The 24949-nt window shown below is 44.1% G+C and overlaps 1 protein-coding gene and 1 long non-coding RNA gene across 3 annotated transcripts in view; one reads left to right on the top strand and one right to left on the bottom strand.

Moving 5' to 3' along the window:
- CRYBG2 (crystallin beta-gamma domain containing 2) overlaps positions 1 to 1372 on the top strand; it is a 190104-nt gene extending 188732 nt beyond the window's left edge. For both annotated transcript variants that reach the window (XM_073563719.1, XM_073563710.1), the window contains one exon: positions 302 to 1372. In XM_073563719.1, coding sequence (XP_073419820.1) covers positions 302 to 390 — 89 coding nt within the window. In that variant the 3' untranslated portion in view covers positions 391 to 1372. The remainder of the gene's footprint in view (positions 1 to 301) is intronic.
- LOC141076312 (uncharacterized) lies at positions 1371 to 24220 on the bottom strand. The gene is made up of 2 exons (XR_012227451.1): positions 23934 to 24220; positions 1371 to 1637 (listed from the first exon to the last, which is right to left on the bottom strand). It is a non-coding gene; the product is annotated as an uncharacterized lncRNA (long non-coding RNA).
- Positions 24221 to 24949: the final 729 nt, after the last annotated feature.

Genomic DNA, 24949 nt, shown 5'->3' with positions numbered 1-24949 from the left:
CGGCTAGTTCAAAATGTGTGAGATAATATATGGAGTGGCTGTATTCTCTATATGCCTCAATTTTTTTTTTTTAAAACTGGAACATCCTGCGAGCTGGCCTTTATTAGGATTTGTATATGCAGCGAGCTCACGCTGGCTCTGTGCCCAAGCCGCAAGCAAGACGAGGATGATAGCAGTGAGCTGGACTGTCTTTTATTCTTTCTATTTTTGAAAGTTGGCTCTTGCAAAATAACTCACCTGTAAGGTTTTCCTCATGTAGCCGAAGTACTACTTTTGCTAAGATTTCTCTCTTAACTTGCAGGTGGGCACAGTTATGACTCGGACCATGTTGTGGTGTGGGAGACAGCAAAGGACAGGCTAACACAAGTTTGGGATCTTGAAGTGTTCTGAAACAATTAATAGTTTATTTTCCGGACCAGTGATGATCTGTGTTCCTGTTATTCTGCTGAATATATTACAACGAAAGAGCAAGACATCACTTAATGGAATTTATCAGTCATTTTCACCAGGTTTCCAGGAGCCATTCATCATCCCATGCTCCTTCCTACAGTATTACGAACATGAAGATGCAGTCTGGCACAACGTATGAACCTTCTACTCCAACATGATAAAATATGATGCAGTTTCCTACCCACAATCCAAGAAAAGGTACTGTCACACTAAGCGATATCGCTAGCAATATTGCTATAACTTGTGACGTTATAGCGATATTGCTAGCGACATCGCTGTGTCTGATACCTACAACCCGCTCCCCCGCTGGTTATTGCTGATCGCGCGAGAACATCTAGGACTGTTTCTCGTCGTCAGCTTCCTGTGGCGCTTCCTGTGGAGAGACGAGCGACGAGCGTGGAGCCGGGCGGGAGGACGTCAGGATCGCCTAGTGTGACAGGAAAGTAGCGACCCCCGACCCCAGCGATGTCAACTGGTGAGATCTGCCTGTGTGGCAGTTCACTAGCGACCACTTAGCGATGCACCAGCGATCCTGACCGCGTCATATCGCTGGTCGGGATCGCTGGTACATCACTAAGTGTGACAGTACCTTAATAAAAAAAAAAAATCTGTTAAATGTGAAACTGAAGCTGACGGGTACCGGAGATGTTCTATGTATAGTTTTATTAAGCAACTCTGTGTAAAGTTTGAGGTACTAGAATATTTATATTGTATACATATATATTTTTATACAGTTTCACAATCTTTGTCTTCTAATTCACAAGCTTGTGGTGATTTTGTATATACTATACTATAATATATGGGACTTATTAAATGGAATGAACACTCAGCTGGTTCTGTAACATTTGATGTATTAAGGCCTCTGTTTATGTGCATGTAGAATAAGCAAAGGTAAAATGCTAATAAAAAAAACATAACACTTCATGGTACAATCAGGTTTATTCTACAGATCAGGTTCAGAGAAAGTGAGCCTAGACATTTATCAGTTGTTTGGACTCTTCACATATGGCATCCGTGTTTTGGCTTCTCTTCATCGTTCTTCATCAGTCAGTCTTCACAGAAGGTGGTCAGTTTAGGATGTAGTGAAAGACTGAAAATGTAAGTATGGTAAGTAACATGACTGACATGCCTGGAGCTCCATTCAAAGTAGATGGCGTTTTAGCATCTTCATTTGCAGTTGAGTTTGCCTAATGTGAAGGAAAGAAAATATAAAGTATAAAAAAAACTCTTATTTTACATTACAAACCAAAGTATTTTCAGGCGTTAAGGTAAGAACTTATAAGGTGCGGCTGGGAATCATGCCAGCATGTCATTTTACAGTGCATCTTCACAGTTTTCAAACACTTGTTAACGTGTGCATTTTTTTTTACTTGTGAAACTGTTTATTGGCTTCATTTTTGACCGCATTGCAGCAACACCTTGGCTGAGCAGGGAGTCCTTATATATGTGCTACATGTTTCCTTAAAGGGACTTTGTCATCACAGAGTGATTGTTCAAGTACAGGCACTCGGTGCACCTTGGCATGGCCAAACATGCAGGCACACCTTCCCATCTGCTTGTTTTCTCTCTGTCTCAATTCCCCCTATTTTTTGATTGACAGCCCTGTGTTAATAGAGCCAGAAAAGGATGGAGAATAGATGGAAAACAAGCAGGTGGGAAGGTGTACTTAAATGTTTGGCTGCGTCATGGTGCACCGAGCTCCTATACTTTGTCAGCACAGAATGACTATTCAAAGCAAGTCCCATTAAGGATGCCATAGACATTGGTTGGCTGTTGGACGAAAGATACTTTGGCAACATACACATTTTAGACTGTTGGCGGAACCCATTGTGATCCGCACACTATGATGCAATGTCATTGCGTTATTTGTAAAATCACATCAGCTTGCCTGATACTGTGGTAATGCTACAGATTGTACCTGCACAATCCTGCAGGTAAAATCTGCTGCAAATTTGTCATTTCAGCATTCACCTTTAAAATTAGGAGTTACATTTAATTGGAAAAATAACGAACAGTGAAAAAATGGTTATAAATAAAAATGTGTTCTTTTTAATTATACAATAATAAAAATCATATTTAGTAACATAGTATTTAAGATTGAAGGGAGACGTTAAGTCCATCTAGTTCAACCCATAGCCTAACATGTTGATCCAGAGGAAGGCAAAAAACCCATGCAGCAAACACTAAGCTCCACACTGGGGAAAAAAATTCCTTCCCGACTCCACATACGGCAATCAGACTAGTTCCCTGGATCAACTCCCTATCAAGGAATCTAGTATATACCCTGTAACATTATACTTTTCAAGAAAGCCATTAAGTCCCTTCTTAAATTTTAGTAGTGAATCACTCATTACAAAAAAAAGCACCCCCATATTATGGTGTTTTCCCCACCATGCTTAATGGTTGGAACTGTGTTCTTGAGGTTGCATGCATCCTTCTTCTTCCTCCAAACATGACGAGTGAAGTCAATACCAAAAAGTTCTATTTCGTTTTCATTAGTGTTGAGCGACTTTTGTTTTTTTAGGGTCGAGTTTCGTTTCATGAAACCCGACTTTTCCAAAAGTCGGGTCGAGCAAAATCGGCCGCCTATAGGGAAAAGTCGGGGTCGTCCCGAAACAAGAAACCCAATGTAAGTCAATGGAGAATTAAAGTCGGCAGTGAGAGGAGGACAGGAAACACACCAACAGTGCCCATTTGAATGCCAAAAGCATAAATTCTTGCTACTGAAGCTTGTCAACCTTAATTAACTTCATAATACTAGTTACGCACTGAAAAATGGGGGTTATTTGGCTACAGTTGTGGGGGGGGAGGGCTGGCTCCAGGTTTTCGTGGGCCCAGGGCCAAAGAGCGCCCCTTTAACACATACCACAACTCATGATGCTCCGATACGGCAAAGAAATAGCAGTATAGTACAATGAAAAATACTTCACTTCTTACATCTCATGACTGATATCCATTTTAAATTCTCCAATACCTCCAAAAACGGACAGTATATAACTCCATACAGTATTATGGCCAGCGCTTAGTGAGCTATACAGAGTAATGAGGCCCATATATTTCTCCATACGGAATCATTATTCCCATATAATGTTTCAAACCGTATATGATGAGCTCCACATAATGCTACAGTATATGTTGGTCCCAATGGATGAAGCTCCACTGTCTTATGGGCCCAAATAATGCTCCATATATAATGGGCCCCATTTCTACTGCTCTAGTGTATAATGGGCCCTGTAAATGCTGCTCCAGTGTCTGATGTCCACCTTTGGAATGCTCCAGTGTATGGTGGGCCCCATATATCATTCACCAGAGTATAGTGTCCCCCAAAAATTGCTGTCCCAACATTGAAAACAATTACATAAGTCTCCTTGCTAGGGAATCCCTGCACTACTCTGAACTCCTTGTCGTCCCCATCTTCCATCTCACTGCACTTGGCTGTTTAGGCCCTCCCACCGGCAGAGACAATTTTGCGTACTATGCGGTGCCCTGTGCCAGTGCCATCGCCCATGAGTATGCCCCCCCACCTGCTCAAGGAACCTGCACTTTCATCTGCACCTTCCTCTTTGTCACCGTGTAAGGTGGTATAGTATGCGGGAAGGGGAACCTGAGTTTCCTCTGGGTCAGATTCTGGCTGTGTAGAGTGCGAGGGGAATGTAGTGGTCTGGGTCAATGTACCAGCAGCATCATCCAGCAGTGGCTGGGCCTCAGAGCACTTGTGGCGTCCCCAAGAGTACGGTCGCCACTGTGGCATTGCCTTCCTCCTAGGGAGTGTGTTGTCAAGCTTGGGAGCAATGAAGGATCTCTCTAGCAGTGAAACCAACACACAACACATTTCCCACTCCAGGCCAGCAGGGAGACCTCTGAACCTGACTGCTGAGGAGCTGCTCTCTGTGGTCGGGAGGAGGTAAGTTAGGGCACTCTGTGCAGGGAAGGGGAAGTGTGTGGACGTGAGAAGGGGAGCTGGAGGATGAGCAGAGTTAAGGCTCACTCCTAGCTGGAGCGCATGGTCCGGATTCCGGTCTCCGAGTTTGTAGGGACACTGACGTTCCTGCAGCAGAAACCGGGGGAAGTAGCAGCTATAAATGCTCTGTACCCAACTAAGGCTCGGAGGCCCCAGCATCGACGTGTGTGAGGCAGAAGGAAAAGGCTACAGCTGTCTGCCATACAAGTAAAGTCTGAGGAACATCTGTTAGACAGGAGGCGTTTCAGTGAACCACGGTCCTGTGAGTGCTTCCCCCACAAGCGCTAGAAAGGAGATGTTCAGGAAGGTACATGTTGGCAGAGTGTTGGAAGGGAGCTTTCCATTCTGGTCCCAGAGGTTGGCAGAGGTCCTGACTCGGAGGACACAGCACGGAGGCAGGCATCTGTGTAACCTGCAGACTGAGTAAAGCTTTGGAACTGCACGCTCTGGTGTCCTACAGTTATTCCAGCACCGCTACATCTGGGTACCAGCACCTACTCCGCCTGTGCCTTTCCCCCATCACTACATCTACACTTCCCTGGGACTCCAGCTCCACCTGTGGGGAGCTTCACCATCTTTGCTGCACAACACCATCAGTCCCAGAGGATCTGCATGCAGCGTCGGCCTAACATCTATGTTGCCGAACACCACAGGTGGTGTCAAACTATATAAACTCTTTACCATTATACCACGCCATTTACATGGGCGCCCAGGGCCATCGTCCGGGTCACCGCTGCTGTGACACATCCCACTGACACCGGCCCGGTACCGAGTACCCCACAGCCCTGGGGGGTCGACCCATATGCCGACTGCTGATCGGGCGGCGTTATTCCCACAAACCTCCAAACAGCGTCCCTGAAGGCAAAGTATTTGGTTTCCGGGGGCAGTATGATTGCAAAGCTGAACCTTAAAGGAATGTCCAAAAGGGCACCACCAGGAGTGGAGCCTGTGGCTTAGTTGGACTGCACCCGGGAAACCACTACCATACAAGCTACAGAAAAGATGGACAGATTGCAAGCTTTGTCGATTCTGTGTGTGGTGTGGTATGTCCGTTTGTAGTTGTGCTAGCGATTTCTCAGCTTTATTCCGTTAACGACCGAGACTCCGGCATGGCCCCGCGGTACGCGTCAAGCTTACTAGAGGGATACGCGAGGCTGTGGCACGTGAGATCGAGCAATAACAGGTCTAGCATTCCATTACATGTCTGGGGCTGCATGCACGCTACACTGAAAGGACCAGCTTTTGTCGCTTACAGGTGCAGATAACCTGCTGAACTCCGTTAGTGATGGGGATCTGGGATTCAGATTATTCCCCGCGAACGATGATTTCCCAGTAAGTTCAGGTCAACCGCAATTCCGGAGTTAGACCTAACCGTCATTCCTGAAATAATTACGTGTCCAAACCACAGGTGCTGTAGCTTGCTTAACAGCTCGGCAGCCGTTCTCAGGCCCAGTATGGATTCAACAACATTGTAGAAAGTTGATAAAGGGTACAGTTTCACCGGATAACACGTATATATGTAGCCTAGTTTACACATTAAAAATATATGTCTATAGATCAGGAGGCAGACTCAGATGTTCTCAGGCCCAGTATGGATTTGACCAGATTGTACAAAGTTGAGAAAGGGTACTTTATCACTGGATAGCAGGTATATATAGCATAGTTTAAACATGTAAAATCTCCGTGTTCTCAGTATGGATTACACAGCAATCTAAAAAGTGGAAAAAAGGAAATGCATTTGAGGCGTACACAACTATATACTTTTGGTGTTATTTTTAAATCTTCATATATATTTCTGTCTCAGTAATACAGTCCAGCCTCTCCACAATAGGAAATGAGATGCATACAATTAGTGACATAAAGGCTATTGATTGCAGAAATCTAGGAATTATTATTCACGGGAAAAACTTCCGTCACAATTCTCATAGGCGATGCTGACCCTCAATTAATTTGTGTGTTGAGACAGTGAAAACATTTTTTTGTGAATAAAGTCTTGCTGTATTGCGCTTCCGTTGATTCCATCACTGTTACTCATCTCAATCCAATTTTTATCACAGGGAGCGATGTAAACATGGTGCTCACTGACTATCATGATCTGTCACGTAACTTTGGAGTGCAAAAGACAGAAGCCAAAGGCCGTAGGCGATTCTATTTGAATTGCATGAGAGGGCACATTTTGAAATGTGCGCCGGAATGTCACACGTTTGTGAGTAGGAAAACTGTGAAAGCTGATGATAAACCACCACTGCATGTAATTGTGAGTCGACGTCCATAAGAAATGGAAGTCACTGATCATCTGGAGCTAGAGCCCGGCCAGCAGGACAGGGCATAGCTACATCTTAACCATCATCTTTCAGTTCAATCAATTTGTAGTGGCTGTCCCAGTGAAGGATTTGACAGCCCAGACTACACACCGGAGGAGCAGGGAGAGGTAAACATTGCAAATGCTGGGGCCCTGCCCAAGCAAAGGGGGCACACTCGTGGGTGTCAGTACTGGCACTGGGCCCCTCATAGTACGGCGGTGTGTCTGACGGTGGGTGTGCACCACCACTGTCAGAGACACTGGATTGCACTATGAGGGACCCTATGCCAGTGCCCGCGCCCAAGAGTCGGCCTACCCACCTGTCCAGGGCAACGGCACTCGCACGGTTTTGTGCGCTAGGTGGTGACCCCGGCCATGGGGGGGGCGCCCACTTAGGGAGGTTTACAAAGTGGCATATGTAGATGTGGGTCATTCAGCTGCTGCAAAAGGCGAAATAGGTCAAGTTCGCGGAATAGGAGGAGGACCAAAGCAAGCCATTTTTCTGGCAACCTATGTGTCATCAAGGGAAGGTGGGACAAAATCCTTGGAAACCCATGCATGGTTCATTTTAATGAAGGTTAGATCATCCACATTTTGGGTTGACAGACGGGTCCTTTTTTCTGTCAGGATTGATCCAGCTGCACTGAAGACTCTTTCCGATAGCACACTTGCAGCTGGGCAAGCGAGCTCCTGTAAGGCATATTGTGCCAATTCAGGCCAGGTGTCCAGTTTAGCGGCCCAATAGTCAAAGGGGAATGACCTGTGCGGGAGAACATCGATATGGGAGGAAAAGTAGTTGTTAACCATAGATGACAACTGCTGTCTCCTGTCACTTTCCATCGATGCAGTATTACCAGTTGTGTGAGCGGTCCGTGAAAAATCAGTCCACAACATTGTCATGAAACCCCTGTCTCCAACGCCACTTCTGCTGTGTGCACCACGAACACCTCTGCCAAGCTGCCCCCAGCCCGTACGGCTCGTGTGAGAACCATCACCGCTGCTGTGTGCTGGGAATGCCTCAACCAACCGGTTAACCAGAGTTGCTTGTTTAGTAGCCACTATTATGTCAAGGTTCTCCTGTGGCATGATGTTTTGTAATTTGCCTTTATAGCGTGGATCCAGGATGCTGGCCAACCAGTAGTCGTCATCGTTCATCATTTTGGCAATGCGTGGGTCCTTTTTTAGGATCTGCAAGGCATAATCTGACATGTGGGCCAATTTTCCCGGTGTCAATGATGCACTGCGAGTGCAGGTTGGAGGAGCACTTTCTGGCAAATCCACATCCCTCCAGTCATGCACAAACCCTGTACCAGACCTTGCCATGCCAACATTTTCACTTGCCCCACGAGATGCATCCTCCTCCCCTAAGTAATCATCCCCATCATCATCCTCCTCCTCCTCTTCTTCCTCCACCTCGTCCAGGAGAGGTCCCTGAGCAGACAATGGCTGAATGTCATCAAGGATTCCCTTCACCTCTTCCTCCTCGTCAACATTGGCTGCAGACGCCTGCTCGTTAAGGTGCGTCAAAGTTTGCATGAGCAGACGCATAAGTTTGAACGCCCACATTGCGAAACTAATCTCGTTAGAGATGATGCCCTATCGGTTGGTGGAAAGCGCAGTTTTCCGCGAACTCATGGCCTATGCAGTACCACGCTATGACCTACCCAGTCACCACTTCTTCTCTCGCAAAGCCATCCCAGCCCTCCACCATCATGTGAAAGACCGCATTGTCCATGCACTCAAGAAGTCAGTGAGTGGAAAGGTGCACCTCACAACTGATGCATGGTCCAGTCGGCATGGCCAGGGCTGTTACGTGTCCATCACTGCGCACTGGGTTAATGTGGTGGATGCAGGGTCCACAGGGGACAGCGGTGGTGGGACAGTGCTGCCTAGCCCACGGTATAGGAAACAGTTGGCTGTAGGCGTTCGACCCTCCTCCAGAAGCGAAGGCTCGTCCACAGAACGCAGTCGTACGAGCACTCCATCTGCAGCTGCCACTGTTGCACACGAGGTGTCCCCCTATCGAGCATATAGTGGAAAGCGTCAGCAGGCTGTGTTGCAGATGATGTGTTTGGGCGACAGACACACTGCCGAGGTGCTGGCCGAGTACTTTCAGCGACAAACTGAGTCATGGCTGGGCAGTGTACATATTGAGGCAGGCAAGGTAGTTAGTGATAACGGCCGTAATTTTGTGGCAGCCATAGCCCTTTCAAAACTTAGCCACATACCTTGCTTGGCTCACACCTTGAACCTGGTGGTGCAGTGCTTCCTCAATAATTATCCGGAGTTAACAGCCCTGCTCCAGAAGGTGTGAAGACTGTGCACGCACATCCGCCGGTCGCCTGTACACTCCATTCGTATGCAGAAGCTGCAGCGATTGCTCCACCTTCCCAACCACCGCCTCATTATCGACATTGCAACAAGGTGGAACTCCACCCTGCACATGGTTGAGCGGCTGTGCGAGCAGAGGCAGGCCATAATGCATTTGTGGGAGGATACACGGCCAGGCACTTTGAGAGCAGACATGGAGTTGACAGGTGTGCAGTGGTCGAAGCTGAAAGACCTCTGTAAAGTCCTTCAGTGTTTTGAGGAATGCACATGGCTGGTAAGCGCAGACGACGCCATCCTAAGCATGAGCATCCCACATGCTCGATAGGGGGACACCTCGTGTGCAACAGTGGCAGCTGCAGATGGAGTGCTCGTACGACTGCGTTCTGTGGACGAGCCTTCGCTTCTGGAGGAGGGTCGAACGCCTACAGCCAACTGTTTCCTATACCGTGGGCTAGGCAGCACTGTCCCACCACCGCTGTCCCCTGTGGACCCTGCATCCACCACATTAACCCAGTGCGCAGTGATGGACACGTAACAGCCCTGGCCATGCCGACTGGACCATGCATCAGTTGTGAGGTGCACCTTTCCACTCACTGACTTCTTGAGTGCATGGACAATGCGGTCTTTCACATGATGGTGGAGGGCTGGGATGGCTTTGGCTTTGGTCATGTGCACCTTCCTCTGTGTTACCGTGTATGGTGGTATAGTGTGCGGGAAGGAGCACCTGAGTCTCATCAGGGTCAGAATCTGGCTCTGTACACTGCGAGGACAATGTAGTGCTCTGAGTGAATGTACCAGCAGAATCATCTATCAGTGGCTGTGCATCAGTGCACTCCATGTCAGATTCATCTTGGCCTGGGTAATTCACCATTTCACTTGATAATCCAGGCATGGTATGTGAAAACAGCTCCATGGAGTAATCATTAGTATGGCCTGCGTCATCCTTCAATCTAGGTTGGGGTGAAGGACACAAGGAAAGGTGTGGTTCATGAACATGAGCCTCCAATGACGACTTTTATTTTTTACAACTTCAGAAGAGGAGGCGATAGAGCTGGAGGCTGAGTCAGCAATGTAAGACAAAACTTTTTCCTGAAGCTCTGGCTTTAAAAGCGGTTTGCCAACTCCTAGAAAACTAAGCCTTCGAGGCCTTGTGGAGCCAGACGATGACGCAGGCTCAACACCTCCTGCATTCGGTCCTATTTTGCTTTTGCCACTACCATCAGATCCACCACCAACACCATCATTACCAGCTGCCAACCCCCACCCAATTCCACGGCCTCTTCCACCAGCCTTCCTCATTTTTGGTAGAAATGTAGACAAAATCCAACAAACTATATAGTAATGTAAAACAAGGTACAAGGTGTCGATAGGGACAGGGAGATTTTGAATTTCTGCACACACTTGTGGACACTGGACACTTTTGAATTGTGTGAGGCCCACTGAATATCACAGCGCTATGTCACAGGCTTGATGTCGCAGGTGTGAAAAATGTCACTAGAGGATAACGGAGATTTTGAATTTCTGCACACACTTGTGGACACTGGACACTTCTGGATTGTGTGAGGCCCACTGAATATCACAGCACTATGTCACAGGCTCGATGTCGCAGGTGTGAAAAATGTCACTAGAGGATAACGGAGATTTTGAATTTCGGTACACACTTGTGGACACTGGACACTTTTGGATTATGTGAGACCCACTGAATATCACAGCGCTATGTCACAGGCTGGATGTCGCAGGTGTGAAAAATGTCACTAGAGGATAATGGAGATTTTGAATTTCTGCACACACTTGTGGACACTGGACACTTTTGGATTGTGTGAGGCCCACTGAATATCACAGCGCTATGTCACAGGCTCGATGTCGCAGGTGTGAAAAATGTCACTAGAGGATAACGGAGATTTTGAATTTCTGCACACACTTGTGGACACTGGACACTTTTGGATTGTGTGAGGCCCACTGAATATCACAGCGCTATGTCACAGGCTCGATGTCGCAGGTGTGAAAAATGTCACTAGAGGATAATGGAGATTTTGAATTTCTGCACACACTTGTGGACACTGGACACTTTTGGATTGTGTGAGGCCCACTGAATATCACAGCGCTATGTCACAGGCTCGATGTCGCAGGTGTGAAAAATGTCACTAGAGGATAACGGAGATTTTGAATTTCAGCACACACTTGTGGACACTGGACACTTTTGGATTGTGTGAGGCCCAGTGAATATCACAGCGCTATGTCACAGGCAGAAATTGGCTAGTGTATGACAAACTACAAGGTGTATATAGAATTGGGCAGAATAGGAATCTCCCTAGAGTGTAGGTCTGTAAGAACGGAACAAGTCCTCGACTTATCCTTACAGAGCGACACACAGATAGCTTCACTGTGGCCGTGATAACAGCCGTTACACGGTACTAAGAGAGGAGCGTGCACATACACGGCTGTCCAGTGTATGTAAAATTGTCAAGCTCCGTGTTTTTTAAGTGTACGGACTGACACACGCTGTCTCTCTATAGTTTTGAATGTGATCAAACAGCAAATATATTTAACTGTTTGAAAACTAGACAAAACTAGAAGGTGCAGGTCTGTAAGAACGGAACATGTCCTCGACTTATCCTTACAGAGTGACACACAGATAGCTTCACTGTGGCTGTGATAACAGCCGTTACACGGTACTGTGTGAGGAGTGTGCACCGCTGTATGGTGTGAAAAAATGCACGCTCAGTACCTCACCAGGACAAAAAAAAAAATTGGGATTGCTTTTAAAAAAGCAGTTTGCAGAGCAGTGGGTAAACAGCAATGCAGCCGTCAGGAAGCCTTAGAAGGCAGCCTAACAACCAACACCGCTGATCCAGCAAAATATAGCCTCCACTTGCACTGCACACACAGTGACTGGTGTGTTGTACAGGCAAAATCACTAGCAGCAGAAGCAGTTTTTGGTGTCTTCTTCCCTGCCTAACGCTCTCCCTACAAACTCATCATCAGCAGCAGCAGCTCTCCCTATTCTGAGATCAGCATGAGTAACATGGTGGTCGGCGTGCACGCCCTTTTATACCCCCTGTGACGCCCACCAAAGCAAGCCAATCATTTGCATACCCTTCTGAAAGATGGTGGTGACCCCTGTCTATGTCATCACGTTGTCCACAGTGTCCGTGGATCCTGATTGGCTGAAAAAGAGCGCAAAACAAACTTTTGAAACGCGACTTTGGCGCTTAAGTCGCCGACCTCGTGGCCGACCTCATCCTAGGGTCGGGTTTCGTTTCATGAAACCAGACTTTGCTAAAAGTCGGTGACTTTTGAAATTTTTCGACCCTTTTCGCTTAACTCTAGTTTTCATCTAATCACATGACCTTCTCCCATGCCTCCACTGGATCATCCAGATGATCATTGGCGCTCATCAAATGGGCCTGGACATGTGCTGGCATGAGCAGGGTTACCTTGTGTTCCCTGCAGGATTTTAATACATGGTGGTGTAGTGTGTTACCAACGGTAATGTTTTAGACTGTAGTCACAGCTCGCTTCAGGCCATTGACCAGGTTCTCCCATGCAGTACTGGACTGATTCCTGACCTTTCTCAAAATCACCCTTACCCCACGAGGCGAAATCTTGCATGGAGCCACAGGCCAAGGAAGATTGACAGTGATGTTGTGTTTCTTCCATTTTCTAATAATTGTACCAACAGTTGTTTCCGTCTTACCAAGGTGGTTGTTTATTGTCCTGTAGCCCATCCAAGCCTTGTGCAGGTCTACAATTTTGTCCCAGGTGTCCTTAGATAGCTTTTTGGTCTTGGCCATGGTGGAGAGGTTGGAGTGTGATTAAGTGTGTGGATAGGGGTATTTTATACAGATAACAAGTTCAAACAGGTGCAATTAATGCCAGTAATGAGTGCAGAGAAAGATGACATCCTAAAGGAAAACTAACAGGTCTGTGAGAGCCAGAATTCTTGCTGGTTGGTAGGTGATCAAATACTTATTTTATGCAATAGAATGAAATGTAATTATTTAAAAATCATACAATGTGATTTTCTGATTTTTCTTTTTAGATTCTGTCGCTCACAGTTGAAGTGTACCTACGATAAAAATTACAGACCTCACTGTTCTTTGTAGGTCGGAAAACATGCAAAATTGGCAGTGTATGAAATACTCATTTTCCCATATACTGTATGTGTATATATATTGCGCAAAAAAATAAAGGGAACACTTGGAGCTACATTGTGCTTTTTAAATGTTCCCTTTATTTTTTCTCATTAATGTACACTCTGCACTCCATCTTGACTGGAAAAGCTGAAATGTAGAAATTTTTGCACATTTATTAACCCCTTACCTACAAATGATGTAATATTCCATCCATGTGACCATGGACCTAATTAACATGGTCGGAATATTACGTCATCGCGATCAGCGGCGCCCACGTGGTGAGCGCCGCTGATCGCGGCCGAGTGTCAGCTAATTATCATAGCTGACACCCGGCACAATGTGTCAGGGGCGGTCACGGACCGCCCCCGACACGTTAACCCCTTGCACACCGCGATCAAACACGATCGCGTTGTACCGGGGGTTAAAGGGAAGCATCGGCAGGGAGGGGGCTCCCTCCTTGCTTCCCTGAGCCCCCCACGGCAGCGCAATCTGCAGCGCTGCTGCGGGGGACTCCTTTCCTGCAGGTCCCCGGATCCAATATGGCGACGGGGACCTCCGGGGGCCTGCAGGAAGCTGGCTTCCTCAGTGCCTGCAAAGCGCAGGCATGAGGAAGCCTGTGCAGTGCCTGTGACAGATCGCTGATCTGTCACAGTGATCTGTGATGTGACAGATCAGCGATCTGTCACAGGACAGTGATGTCCCCCCTGGGACATTGTAATAAAGTAAAAAAAAATAAAAAAAAGTGTAAAAATAATTTAAAAAAAATCGCCAAATAAATAAAAAAATAAAAAAATAAATATTCCCCAATAAATTCATTTTTTGGAAATTAAAAAAAAAAAAAAACAATAAAAGTACACATATTTGGTATCGCGGCGTCCGTAACAACCCGCCCTATAAAACTGTCCCAATAGTTAACCCCTTAAGTGAACCCCTTAAAAAATAAAAATAAAAAACGAAGCAAAAAATAATGATTTATTATCATACCGCCGAACAAAAAGTGCAATAACGCGCGATCAAAAAGACGCATATAAATATCCATGGTACCGCTGAAAACGTCATCTTGTCCCGCAAAAAACGAGCCACAATACAGCATCATCAGCGAAAAAATAAAAAAGTTATAGCTCACAGAATAAAGTGATGCAAAAATAATTATTTTTTATATAAAATTGTTTTCATTGCATAAAAGCGCCAAAACATAAAAAAACGACCTAAATGAGGTATCGCTGTAACCGTACTGACCCGAAGAATAAAACTGCCTTATAAATTTTACCGCACCCAGAACGGCGTAAACGCACCACCCAAAAGAAATTCATGAAACGCTGGTTTTTGTAAATTCTGCGTCCCAAAAAACGAAATAAAAAGCGATCAAAAAATGTCACATGCCCGAACATGATACCAATAAAAGCGTCAACTCGTCCCGCAAAAAATAAGACCTCACATGACTCGGTGGGTCGAAATATGGAAAAATTATAGCTCTCAATATGTGGTGATGCAAAAACTATTTTTACAATAAAAAGCGTCTTTTAGCGTGCGACAGCTGTCAAACATAAAAACCGCCATAAATAGTAAATCAAACCCCCCGTTATCACCCCCTTAGTTAGGGAAAAATAATAAAATTAAAAAAATGTATTTATTTCCATTTTCCCATTAGGGTTTGGGCTAGGGTTAGGGTTAGGGCTAGGGTTAGGGTTAGAATTGGGGGTTTCCACTATTTGCGCACATCAGGTGCTCTCCAAACGAAACATGGCATCTGATCTCAATTCCAGCCAATTCTGCATTGAAAAAGTCAAATGGTGCTCCTTCCCTTCCAAGCTCTGCCATGCACCCAAACAGTGTTTTACCCCCTCATATGGGGTATCAGCCTACTCAGGACAATTTGCAAAACAACTTTTGGGGTCCTATTTCTCCTGTTGCCCTTAGGAAAATAAAAATTTTGGGGCAAAAATATCATTTTTGTGGAAAAAAATGTTTTTGTTATTTTCACGCCTGGGCGTTATAAACTTCTGTGAAGCACTGGAGGGGTCAAAGTGCTCACCACACATCTAGATAAGTTCCTTGGGGGGTCTAGTTTCCAAAATGGTGTCATTTGTGGGGGGTTTCCACTGTTTTGGTACATCAGGGGCTCTCCAAACGCGACATGGTGTCCAATCTCAATTCCAGCCAAAAACGTCAAATGGCGCTGATTCCCTTCCAAGCTCTGTCATGCGCCCAAATAATGGTCTACCCCTACAAATTGTAGTATCAGTGTACTCAGGACAAACTGCACAATAACTTTTAGTGTCCTGTTACCCTTGGGAAAATAAAAATTGGGGGTGAAAAGATCATTTTTGTGGAAAAAATATGATTTTACCAATAAAATTAACGCTGTACGTTATAAACTTCTGTGAAGCCCTTGTGGGTTCAAAGTTCTCACCACATATCTAGATAAGTTCCTTAGGGGGTCTAGTTTCAAAAATGGGGTCACTTGTGGGGGGTTTCCACTGTTTAGGTACATCAGGGGCTCTCCAAACGTGACATGGCGTCCGATCTGAATTCCAGCCAATTTTGCATTGAAAAAGTCAAACGGCGCTCCTTCCCTTCTGAGCTCAGCCATGCGCCGAAACAGTGGTTCCCCCCCACATATCAGGTATCAGCATACTCAGGACAAATTGCACAATAAATTTTGCAGTCCAATTTCTCCTGTTACCCTTGGTAAAATAAAAAAAATTGAACCTGAAGTATTTTTTTTGTGAAAAAAAGTTAAATGTTCATTTTTTTTTAAATATTCAAAAAATTCCTGTGACGCACCTAAAGGGTTAATAAACTTCTTGAATGTGGTTTTGAGCACCTTAAGGGGTGCAGTTTTTAGAATGGTGAGAAAATGGAGAAAAAGCTACTGACCAAAATGCAGGGATCACTGCAAAATTACAAATTTTATTGGTAACAAAAAGACAACATCCATGTAAAAACATTTAAAAAGTCATACAATGACATGATACTATCACAAAGGCTTATAATAAAGCCCAAAGAGCTCCCTCCAGTAAATGGACATATATAAAAAAAAAGGCTCTAGAATATATCACATACAATAGCATACCTGCAATGAAGAAATGTTCAGAGATGTAATACTAAACATAATGATCCATTGAATAATCCATCCAAATAGACTATAGTACAATAATAAATGCAAGTGATAACAAATGTAAGCAACTGAGCCATGAAAATAAACACCATAGGGTACTAAGCATAGATGAAGCTCCCCCTTGTACGTGGCATTATATAGGGACTATGCAGGCAGGATTTAATCTTGGTCATTTTAGCCTCTTGGCTACTCCATGATTGCTATACTTTTCATCTATGCTTAGTACCCTATGGTGTTTATTTTCATGGCTCAGTTGCTTACATTTGTTATCACTTGCATTCATTATTGTACTATAGTCTATTTGGATGGATTATTCAATGGATCATTATGTTTAGTGTTACATCTCTGAACATTTCTTAATTGCAGGTATGCTATTGTATGTGATATATTCTAGAGCCTTTTTTATATATGTCCATTTACTGGAGGGAGCTCTTTGGGCTTTATTATAAGCCTTTGTGATAGTTTCATGTCATTGTATGACTTTTTAAATGTTTTTACATGGATGTTGTCTTTTTGTTACCAATAAAATTTGTAATTTTGCAGTGATCCCTGCATTTTGGTCAGTAGCTTTTTCTCCATTTTCTCAGTTTGTGTTTATACTGACTGCTGGTTGATCCGCATATCTTATTCAGTAGTGCCCTCCTGAGTTTTTACATATATACTTAGTTTTTAGAATGGTGTCACTTTTGGGTATTTTCTATCATATAGACCACTCAAAGTGGCTTCAAATGTGATGTGGTCAGTAAAAATAAAATGGTGTTGCAAAAATGAGAAATCGCTGGTCAATTTTTAACCCTTATAACTCCCTTAAAAAAAAAAATTTTGGTTCCAAAATTGTGTTGATGTAAAGTAAACATGTGGGAAATGTTAGCTATCAAGTTTTGTGTGTGCCGTATCTCTGTGATTTAAGGGTATAAAAATTCAAAGTTGGAAAATTTCTGTTTTTTTCACAAATAAATGCAAGTTATTTGAATGAAATTTTACCACTATCATGAAGTACAATATGTCACGAGAAAACAATGTCAGAATCACCGGGATCCATGGAAGCGTTTCAGAGTTATTACCTAATAAAGGGACAGTGGTCAGAATTGTAAAAATTGGCCCGGTCATGAACGTGCAAACCAGGGCTTAAGGGGTTAAAGGTGAACTTCAATCTCAAGGAACATCAGTGTCAGATCGCACCATCCATCGTTGTATGAGCCAAAATGTACTTCATGGGAGACGACCAAGGAGGACTCCATTGTTGAGAAAAATAAAAAAGCCAAACTGGAATTTGCCAAACTACATGTTGACAATCCACAAAGCTTCATTTTTTAGAAAAATAGACATAAAGAACCTACACATTTGGCATAACTGTAAACATACAGGGTATAGTTAATATTTAATTTATAAAATAACAAATTCATACTAAAAAAGACTGCACATCCATTACATGTGAGACTATATCAATGCTTTATTATGCAAACACAAAAATAGGGCATTAAATATACACAATTAAAAACATACTAAGATGTTCTGATCCAGGTTGAAACTTTTCATAAGGCCATAGATCTTCCCACACAGGTCCAAAAAAAAACCTACACTATGAGTATGAATATTACATGTAACACAAAATGTGTTTACAAATTAATCTTAATACTATAGTATATCACACAATACCCAAAGCCCAAACAATACTTCCCAAGTAATAGAACATAGTTTTAGTAAAGTGAATAAATAAGAATATAGGCAATATTCATGTTAACATAAACATTTGTATAAACAAAAAAATTATAATCAGTCCCAAATTATTTATTATGTAGCATCTATGTGTTAGCAGCACTCAGGGATAAGTAAGTTAGTAAGTTGGAGCTGATTATAACTAGCGTGTGTATGCAAATGGTTATATTTCAAATTAATATTGCTCATTTGGAATCCTTTTTTCTTTTATGTTCCACATTTTTGTTTTTTTATTCACTTTATTGAAATTGCATTTTATTCATTTTATCACATTTGAGTTATTGTTGTGGTTTGAGGGCATTATACCATATACTATAATATTAGAATTTATTTGGAGGCAAACTTTTGTGTTGCATGTCATATTCAAACTCATTGTTTAAGCGTATGCTTTTTCTTTGTTTGCCATGTGGGATGGTTTGTGTTCTTAACATTTGTCTGAACCTGGACCTGTTCGTATTTGTTCATTCTTCATTATTTTTGTGTGCATTTGCCTCCTATTTTTTTTTGTCTGGATGATAAGAAAGTATTGAAACTTTCTATTTTGCTACTTCTTTATTTTCTTGACACAATGGCTGACAATTAAGGGGAGAGCACTTGATAATTAATTGCTATGTTGAGGGGAACATAAAAAAAACTGGTATTGCAAGCAAGCATAAAAATATAATACTTTAGATTCTCAAAGCAAGCCTTGTCTAAAAAAAAATATATTACATGCTTTATGCATCCATTAGCCCTCTGTGTCTGTACTGATACACACTCAACATTATGGCTGGTCCATACAATCAGGGCAACTGTTACCACCCACCTTTCGTGTCTACCTCTTTCCTCATAGATTGTAAGCTTGCGAACAGGACCCTCATTCCTCTTGGTATCTGTTATGATCTATGTGATTATTGTTATGATGTAATGTCTATCGTCTGTACAAATCCCCTCTGAAATGTAAAGTGCTGCGGAATATGTCGGCGCTATAGAAATAAAATTTATTATTATCAAGCTAAAAACAGAAAATGGCATTACGAGATGTAACGGTCTAATTTTTCGACTAGTTTCCCATTCTAAAAAGTGGTGCAATCACTATAAAAATGGCACATGTACTTATATACTGTACAATTGATAAAAGGTACTGGATTTTCTGTTATAAATAATTGCAGTTTTAAACATAGAGCATTCCTATAAAAGGCCTTTTTACGCAAAGCCATCATAAAAATATTCCCACAGCTATGGCATTCAGGAGTCATCATTTAAGTCATGTTCACAACTTCAAGATTCTGTCCAGATTTAGGATTAGTTTACATTAATGTGTTAATTATTAGGCCAGTTATGTCCTCATTGAGGATGGTCACACATGCCATGGGCCATTCGGCACAATTATGACAAGTGCTATATACTGACGAATTGAGAAACAGTTTCCATACTGCAGTTTTATTTTATAGCATCTTGTACATGTGTTTCTGGAGAGCTATGAAAAATACCAGTACAAATGCCACACTTAAAGCCTGCTGCATATTATCATCAATTATGGCAAAGAAACCTAAATGTTGTATATATTGACTTTAAAGTCAATCTTATAGACCTTGTTTTTTGTTCCAAAAAAGCGATGTTCAAAAGGTAAACTTTGAAAATTGGCAATAAATAAAATACCACAAAACATGTTACAATTCCCTGCTAAACATATGTTTAGCCCTCATGATGTCCATGCGTGCAGCGAACAGCATATGGACCAATATTGGCCTATGTGCTAATGCACATGGGTTATTCAACACATAGACCACAGGTCCATTTTGAAAAAGTTACATCAAGCACCAGTCTAGTCTTTAGCACAAACCAGATTACTGCATGAAAATAGAAGGTAGAGCCATCATCCCTCTAAGGCATATGGATAAGCAAAGTCACGCCAGCAAGTTGCTCATCTAAACTTAGACTTAAGAAAGCCTAAGTCTGACCAGGCCTTAGATGACAAATAGTTTATTAGAGTTCAAGATATGATAGATGTTCATACGTGTGGTTTACATTTTCAACAAGCAATAGCCATAAGCATGGAAGAAGCATGTTAATATGGTGCATATGTAATGCAATATAGATATGATCTGGCAGCATGGTGGCTCAGTGGTTAGCACTGCAGCCTTGCAGCGCTGGAGTCCTGGGTTCAAATCCCACCAAGGACAACATCTGCAAGGAGTATGGAAGAAGCCTGTTAATATGGTGTTTGTGTCATGTCTGCCCTGTCTGTTTTCTCTCAAGAACTCCTGGAGCAATGTGCATGCGCACATCTTGTCTGCTATCCTGCTCGTTCCCTAGAGCAGTGTGCACACTCACCTCATGTCTGAGCTGCAGGATGCCTGCGTTTCTGCTCTTTCTGTGATCTTCTCGTCGTGTCTAGAATCTCTGATCAAGTGTCCCTGTCTGGATCCTGCACTGTCTGGTTCTGAAATCATCTCGTCATGTCTGGAACGCTGATCATGTGACCTTTCCTAGTATCCTGCACTGTCTGGTTTGGTAATCATCTCGTCATGTCTAGAACTCTGATCATGTGACCTGTCTAGGTTTCAGCTCTGATTCTGCAGTCGTCTCGTCATGTCTGGAACTCCAATCATGTGACTACACTCTGTTATCCTGTGGATCTGAACCCGGAAGTGCTCCCCTGGTCCTGACCTGGAAGAGGAGGTGCTATGCCCTATATCAGGCCGCCCCTTCCTATGCTCAGGGCCTGAGTATTGTGTGGTGTCCCTGCATGGCTGCTTGGTCTGTGGGGCGCTCCCTCTATTCTGTGCCCTTGCACTCTGCTCTGTCGTGCATCTCTGCACATGCTCCGTGCTCGTATTCCGTCTCTTGTCTTGTCTAGTGTTTGTCCTTCGTGCCATGTTCTGTCCCTGCCCTGCTTTGCCTTGTAGTCCTTGTTTGCTCTGATTCTGTTCTTTGTTTCTGTCCTCGTGTCATGTCTCGCTCTGCTTTGTGGCTTCAGGTACCCTGCCTCTGTCTCTGTCCCTGGCGTGTCCTTACACGTGCAGGTCTCCGCTCTGAACCTCTCCCTGGCGTGTCTCTACAGGTGCAGGCCTCCGCTCTGAACCTGTCCCTGGCATGTCTCTACACGTGCAGGCCTCGCTCTGAACCTGTCCCTGGCGTGTCCCTACACGTGCAGGCCTCCGCTCTGAACCTGTCCCTGGCGTGTCTCTACATGTGCAGGCCTCCGCTCTGAACCTGTCCCTGGCGTGTCTCTACACGTGCAGGCCTCCGCTCTGAACCTCTCCCTGGCGTGTCTCTACATGTGCAGGCCTTGCTCTGAACCTCTCCCTGGCGTGTCTCTACACGTGCAGGCCTCGCTCTGTGCCCTGTCTAGTCCCAAGGTCCTTGCTTGGCCTGGCTCTGGGCTTTGGCCTACGCTCCACTGCTAGACTGTCCCTGTCCCTGGCATGCTCTTTGCATGCGCAGGTCTCTGCCTAGTTCTTTGTATTGTCCCTGATGTTTCGTGCGCCTTGCACATTTTGTACTAGGCTTTGCCATGCTGTCTCGCATGTGGCTCTGTCCTGTACCCTTTGCCTAGCCCTACCTTGTGGCTCCGTGCCTCTGTGCACGTGCTTGGTCGCCTGTGCCTACCTGGTGTGCCTCAGCCGTGCCGCCTCTAGCCAGGCTCGCCTGTGTACCCCAGCCGTGCCCCGTCCAGTGCTATTGTGGTCTGGCTGCGTGGCCCCGCAGCGGTGCCGCCTCTAGTCGTGCCCGCTTGCAACTGCCATCGTCAGTACCACCTGCCGGTGCTCCCAGCCGTGGTCTCTGTGCTCCCTTGCACTCACGCTGGTTCTCGCACTGTGCCTTTTTGTGCTACTCTTGCACAAAGCCTTTGTCTCTTTTGCTCTTCTCTGTACCTCTAGTTTGCCTGCCGGATTCCATAACCTGCCGACCGCTGCCAGAGGTCCAGACCTAGATGACTGCGGCCTGATGTCCAGAGCTGATGTCCGTAGCCAGATACCTGGACCCTGTCGGTCGATGCCAGCATTTGGATTCCGATGCCACCGTACTCTGTGCCTCTCCCTGGCATGCCCCTTGGCATGCGCAGGCCACCATCCTGTGAACCTGACCCGTCCCTGGCATGCCCGTTGGCATGCGCAGGTCTCTGTCCTGTGAACCTGATCCTGGCGTGTCCGTTGACATGCACCATGTCACTAACTCTCTTGTTTCCTTGCATGGAACCCTGGCTAACTTCTGGATGTCCGGATCCTGCCGATCACCGTCTGAGCTACAGACCCTGACGCCCTGGTTGATCGTGGACTGTTGTCCGGAGTCCGATGTCCGTGTACCATCTGCACGTTCCATGCCTGGACCTCGGCGTGCCATTGCACGCACTCTGTTTCATGAACTCTGTGTGTTCACGTTTGCTCCTGTTGCACCCTGAAGAGTTCCACAAGTCTTGGACCTCGGCGTGCCCTTGCACGCACCTTGTTTTATGTTCTGTGTGTTCACGTTTTGCACCTGTTGTACCTGAAGTCTTCCTGAATGAAGTTTCTTTGAATTAATGACTCGTCTTGCCTTGTCTTGTTTCCCAGAGCCGGCCGTCTGGTCCAGCTGCTGTGGCGGCTCACCCCCTTTGTCTTGCCCCTAACACTCCCACTCCCTAGGTGGGTGGGTGCCACGGCCCAGAGGGTCCACTCTTTCCAAGAAGAACGACTCAGCGTAAGCTGACACTCATCACAGTTTGTGTGGGTTTCCTCCGGGAACTCCGGTTTCCTCCCACATTCCAAAGACATACTGATAGGGAATTTAGATTGTGAGCCCCATCGGAGACAGCGATGATAATGTTTGCAAACTGTAAAGCGCTGCGGAATATGTTAGCACTATACAAAAATAAAGATTATTATTTATCTGTAGCCTCAAGTACACAAATATGAATTCAAGTTCAAAACGTCTAGCCTGAGCTATTCATGTCTAAGTAATACTTTCTTTATCCATTACCAGAGTAATTCAATTATATTGTTCATTTCTTAAAGAAATGTTCAAATATAACAGATTTGTGGTACATATATCTGCAAGCATTTCTATGTCAATGTTAAATGTAGACTTATCTACCCAGATCTCTTTTATGGTTTTCCCAAGAACAAAGTTAATTATAATCAACATTTGAATCAAAAGATCTTTAAATAATAATAACTTCCATAATTTGATATGTTTAAAAATAAAATATTCCTGTGCTGAGATAATCTTATAAATGTGCCCCTGCTTTGTAATGGTCGTGTCTCACCCGTGCAGGGACATGGTCTGATCATAGCACATCTCCTGGGCAGGAAAGGAAACAAAAGAGAGGATACAGAGCGGACAACACAGGATCACAAATGGTTTTTTGAGGTAAAACATTGCTTAAAAACAAGCATTGATATATTTTGCCTCATAAAAAGAATAATAGGCGATCCCCTGCTGTCCTGTCTGTATCCTCTTTTGTGTCCTCCCCTGCCCAGCAGCTGTGATCCCGTGCTGTCCTGTCTGTATCCTCTCTTTTGCTTCCTCCCCTGCCCAGGATCTGTGGTATGATCAGACCATGTTCCTGCATGGTCAGACACGGCCATTACACAGTACACAGCAGGGGCACATTTATAAGATTATCTCAGCACAGGAGCATTTTATTAACACATCCAATTGTGGAACTTAGTTTTCTTCCAAGATCTATTAATTAAAATGTACTTAGTTCGTGGGAAACCCCCTTTGAGGATTATTACTATCTTAACACTAACAATTATAACAGTGTGACAAAGCTTTGTAACCTTTAGATATTGGCATTAGTGACTGCTGGAAATTAATATAGCTTCACCATGTCTGGTAGCATTGTGCGATTGAGACCTTGATAACTTCCAGCACTATATAATTTTGTATAGCACAATAAAATAAAATCTGGAATGGAATAGGAAATTCTCCGTCATTGCCACTTACCGAATTTTCTTCTCCGAATACGACTGCCATAAGGAGGAGCAGCAATGCACAGCAGAAAAAATAACGTGCCATTATTATAGATGTTCCAACAGAGCTTGGATTGGGCTTGGTGAGATGCAGAACCTTCTCAAATCAGAGCCTTAGACACAAGAAGCAGTATTGTATTAGGAGTTTGTTTTTCAAGTTTGAAAACCCTGAAGTGAAAGTATCTGTTGCTGATGAGAATGGTTTGAATGCCAAGCTTATGGTTTAACACCTGTTCATGAAGACCAAGTTCAACGATCTTGCCCTACTATAGATCACTGCTCAGTAACAGCAGTAAAACCACTTCCAGGATGTCCTTTGTAGTTATTTTGTGATCTTTAGATAAAATTTGTGCTTAAATACGGGTGCTGAAACTCAGGAGAAAAACAACCAAAATGTCCCATCAGGCTTACAAGGGAGCAATGTTTAATGAAAAGTTAGACACAAGCTTAGATAAATGAAGAACAATCTGGTAAAACATACTATTAGAAGACACTGGGCAAACAATATTCTGAATCTTATATTACTTATACATACATGGCCTATCACTCATGCTGTACATTATTTGTGATAAAATGTAGCATGAGAATTATTCCAGAAACTATGGCCTTTGCTTTCTATGCCATTCCAGCAAATTAAATAGTTGGAATGATTTCTAAATTTGCTGCGTTAGAGACTGTCTAAAAGGCAGAAAACGTTATCTATATTTGCTATGAGCAGGCGTAAAGTTGCAAAAAAAAAACTGTCCAATTTCCTGATTTTCAAATTAATAAATTTGCCTAAATTTGAAAACTTTGCCAATTCTTTAACTTCTTCCAGACTACTCATAAACGATAAACCCTGTCTGCGTTCTACTCTGCAGTGACGTGAAATGGCACTGCTTAGTTTAGCAGCAGTATGACATTGTGTAGCTACAGGAGATTGCTATCAGGCACAGACTGACTCTCCATAGAGAAGGCAGAGATGGTTTGTTACCGTCTTTCCCTTTCTGA

The sequence above is a fragment of the Dendrobates tinctorius genome, unplaced genomic scaffold, assembly GCF_039654945.1.
Source record: "Dendrobates tinctorius isolate UK_male_01 unplaced genomic scaffold, ASM3965494v1 ptg000015l, whole genome shotgun sequence".
NCBI classification, from domain to species: Eukaryota; Metazoa; Chordata; class Amphibia; order Anura; family Dendrobatidae; genus Dendrobates; species Dendrobates tinctorius.
Note: the sequence above shows the minus strand (reverse complement) of the source record. Positions and strands in the feature narration are given on the sequence as shown.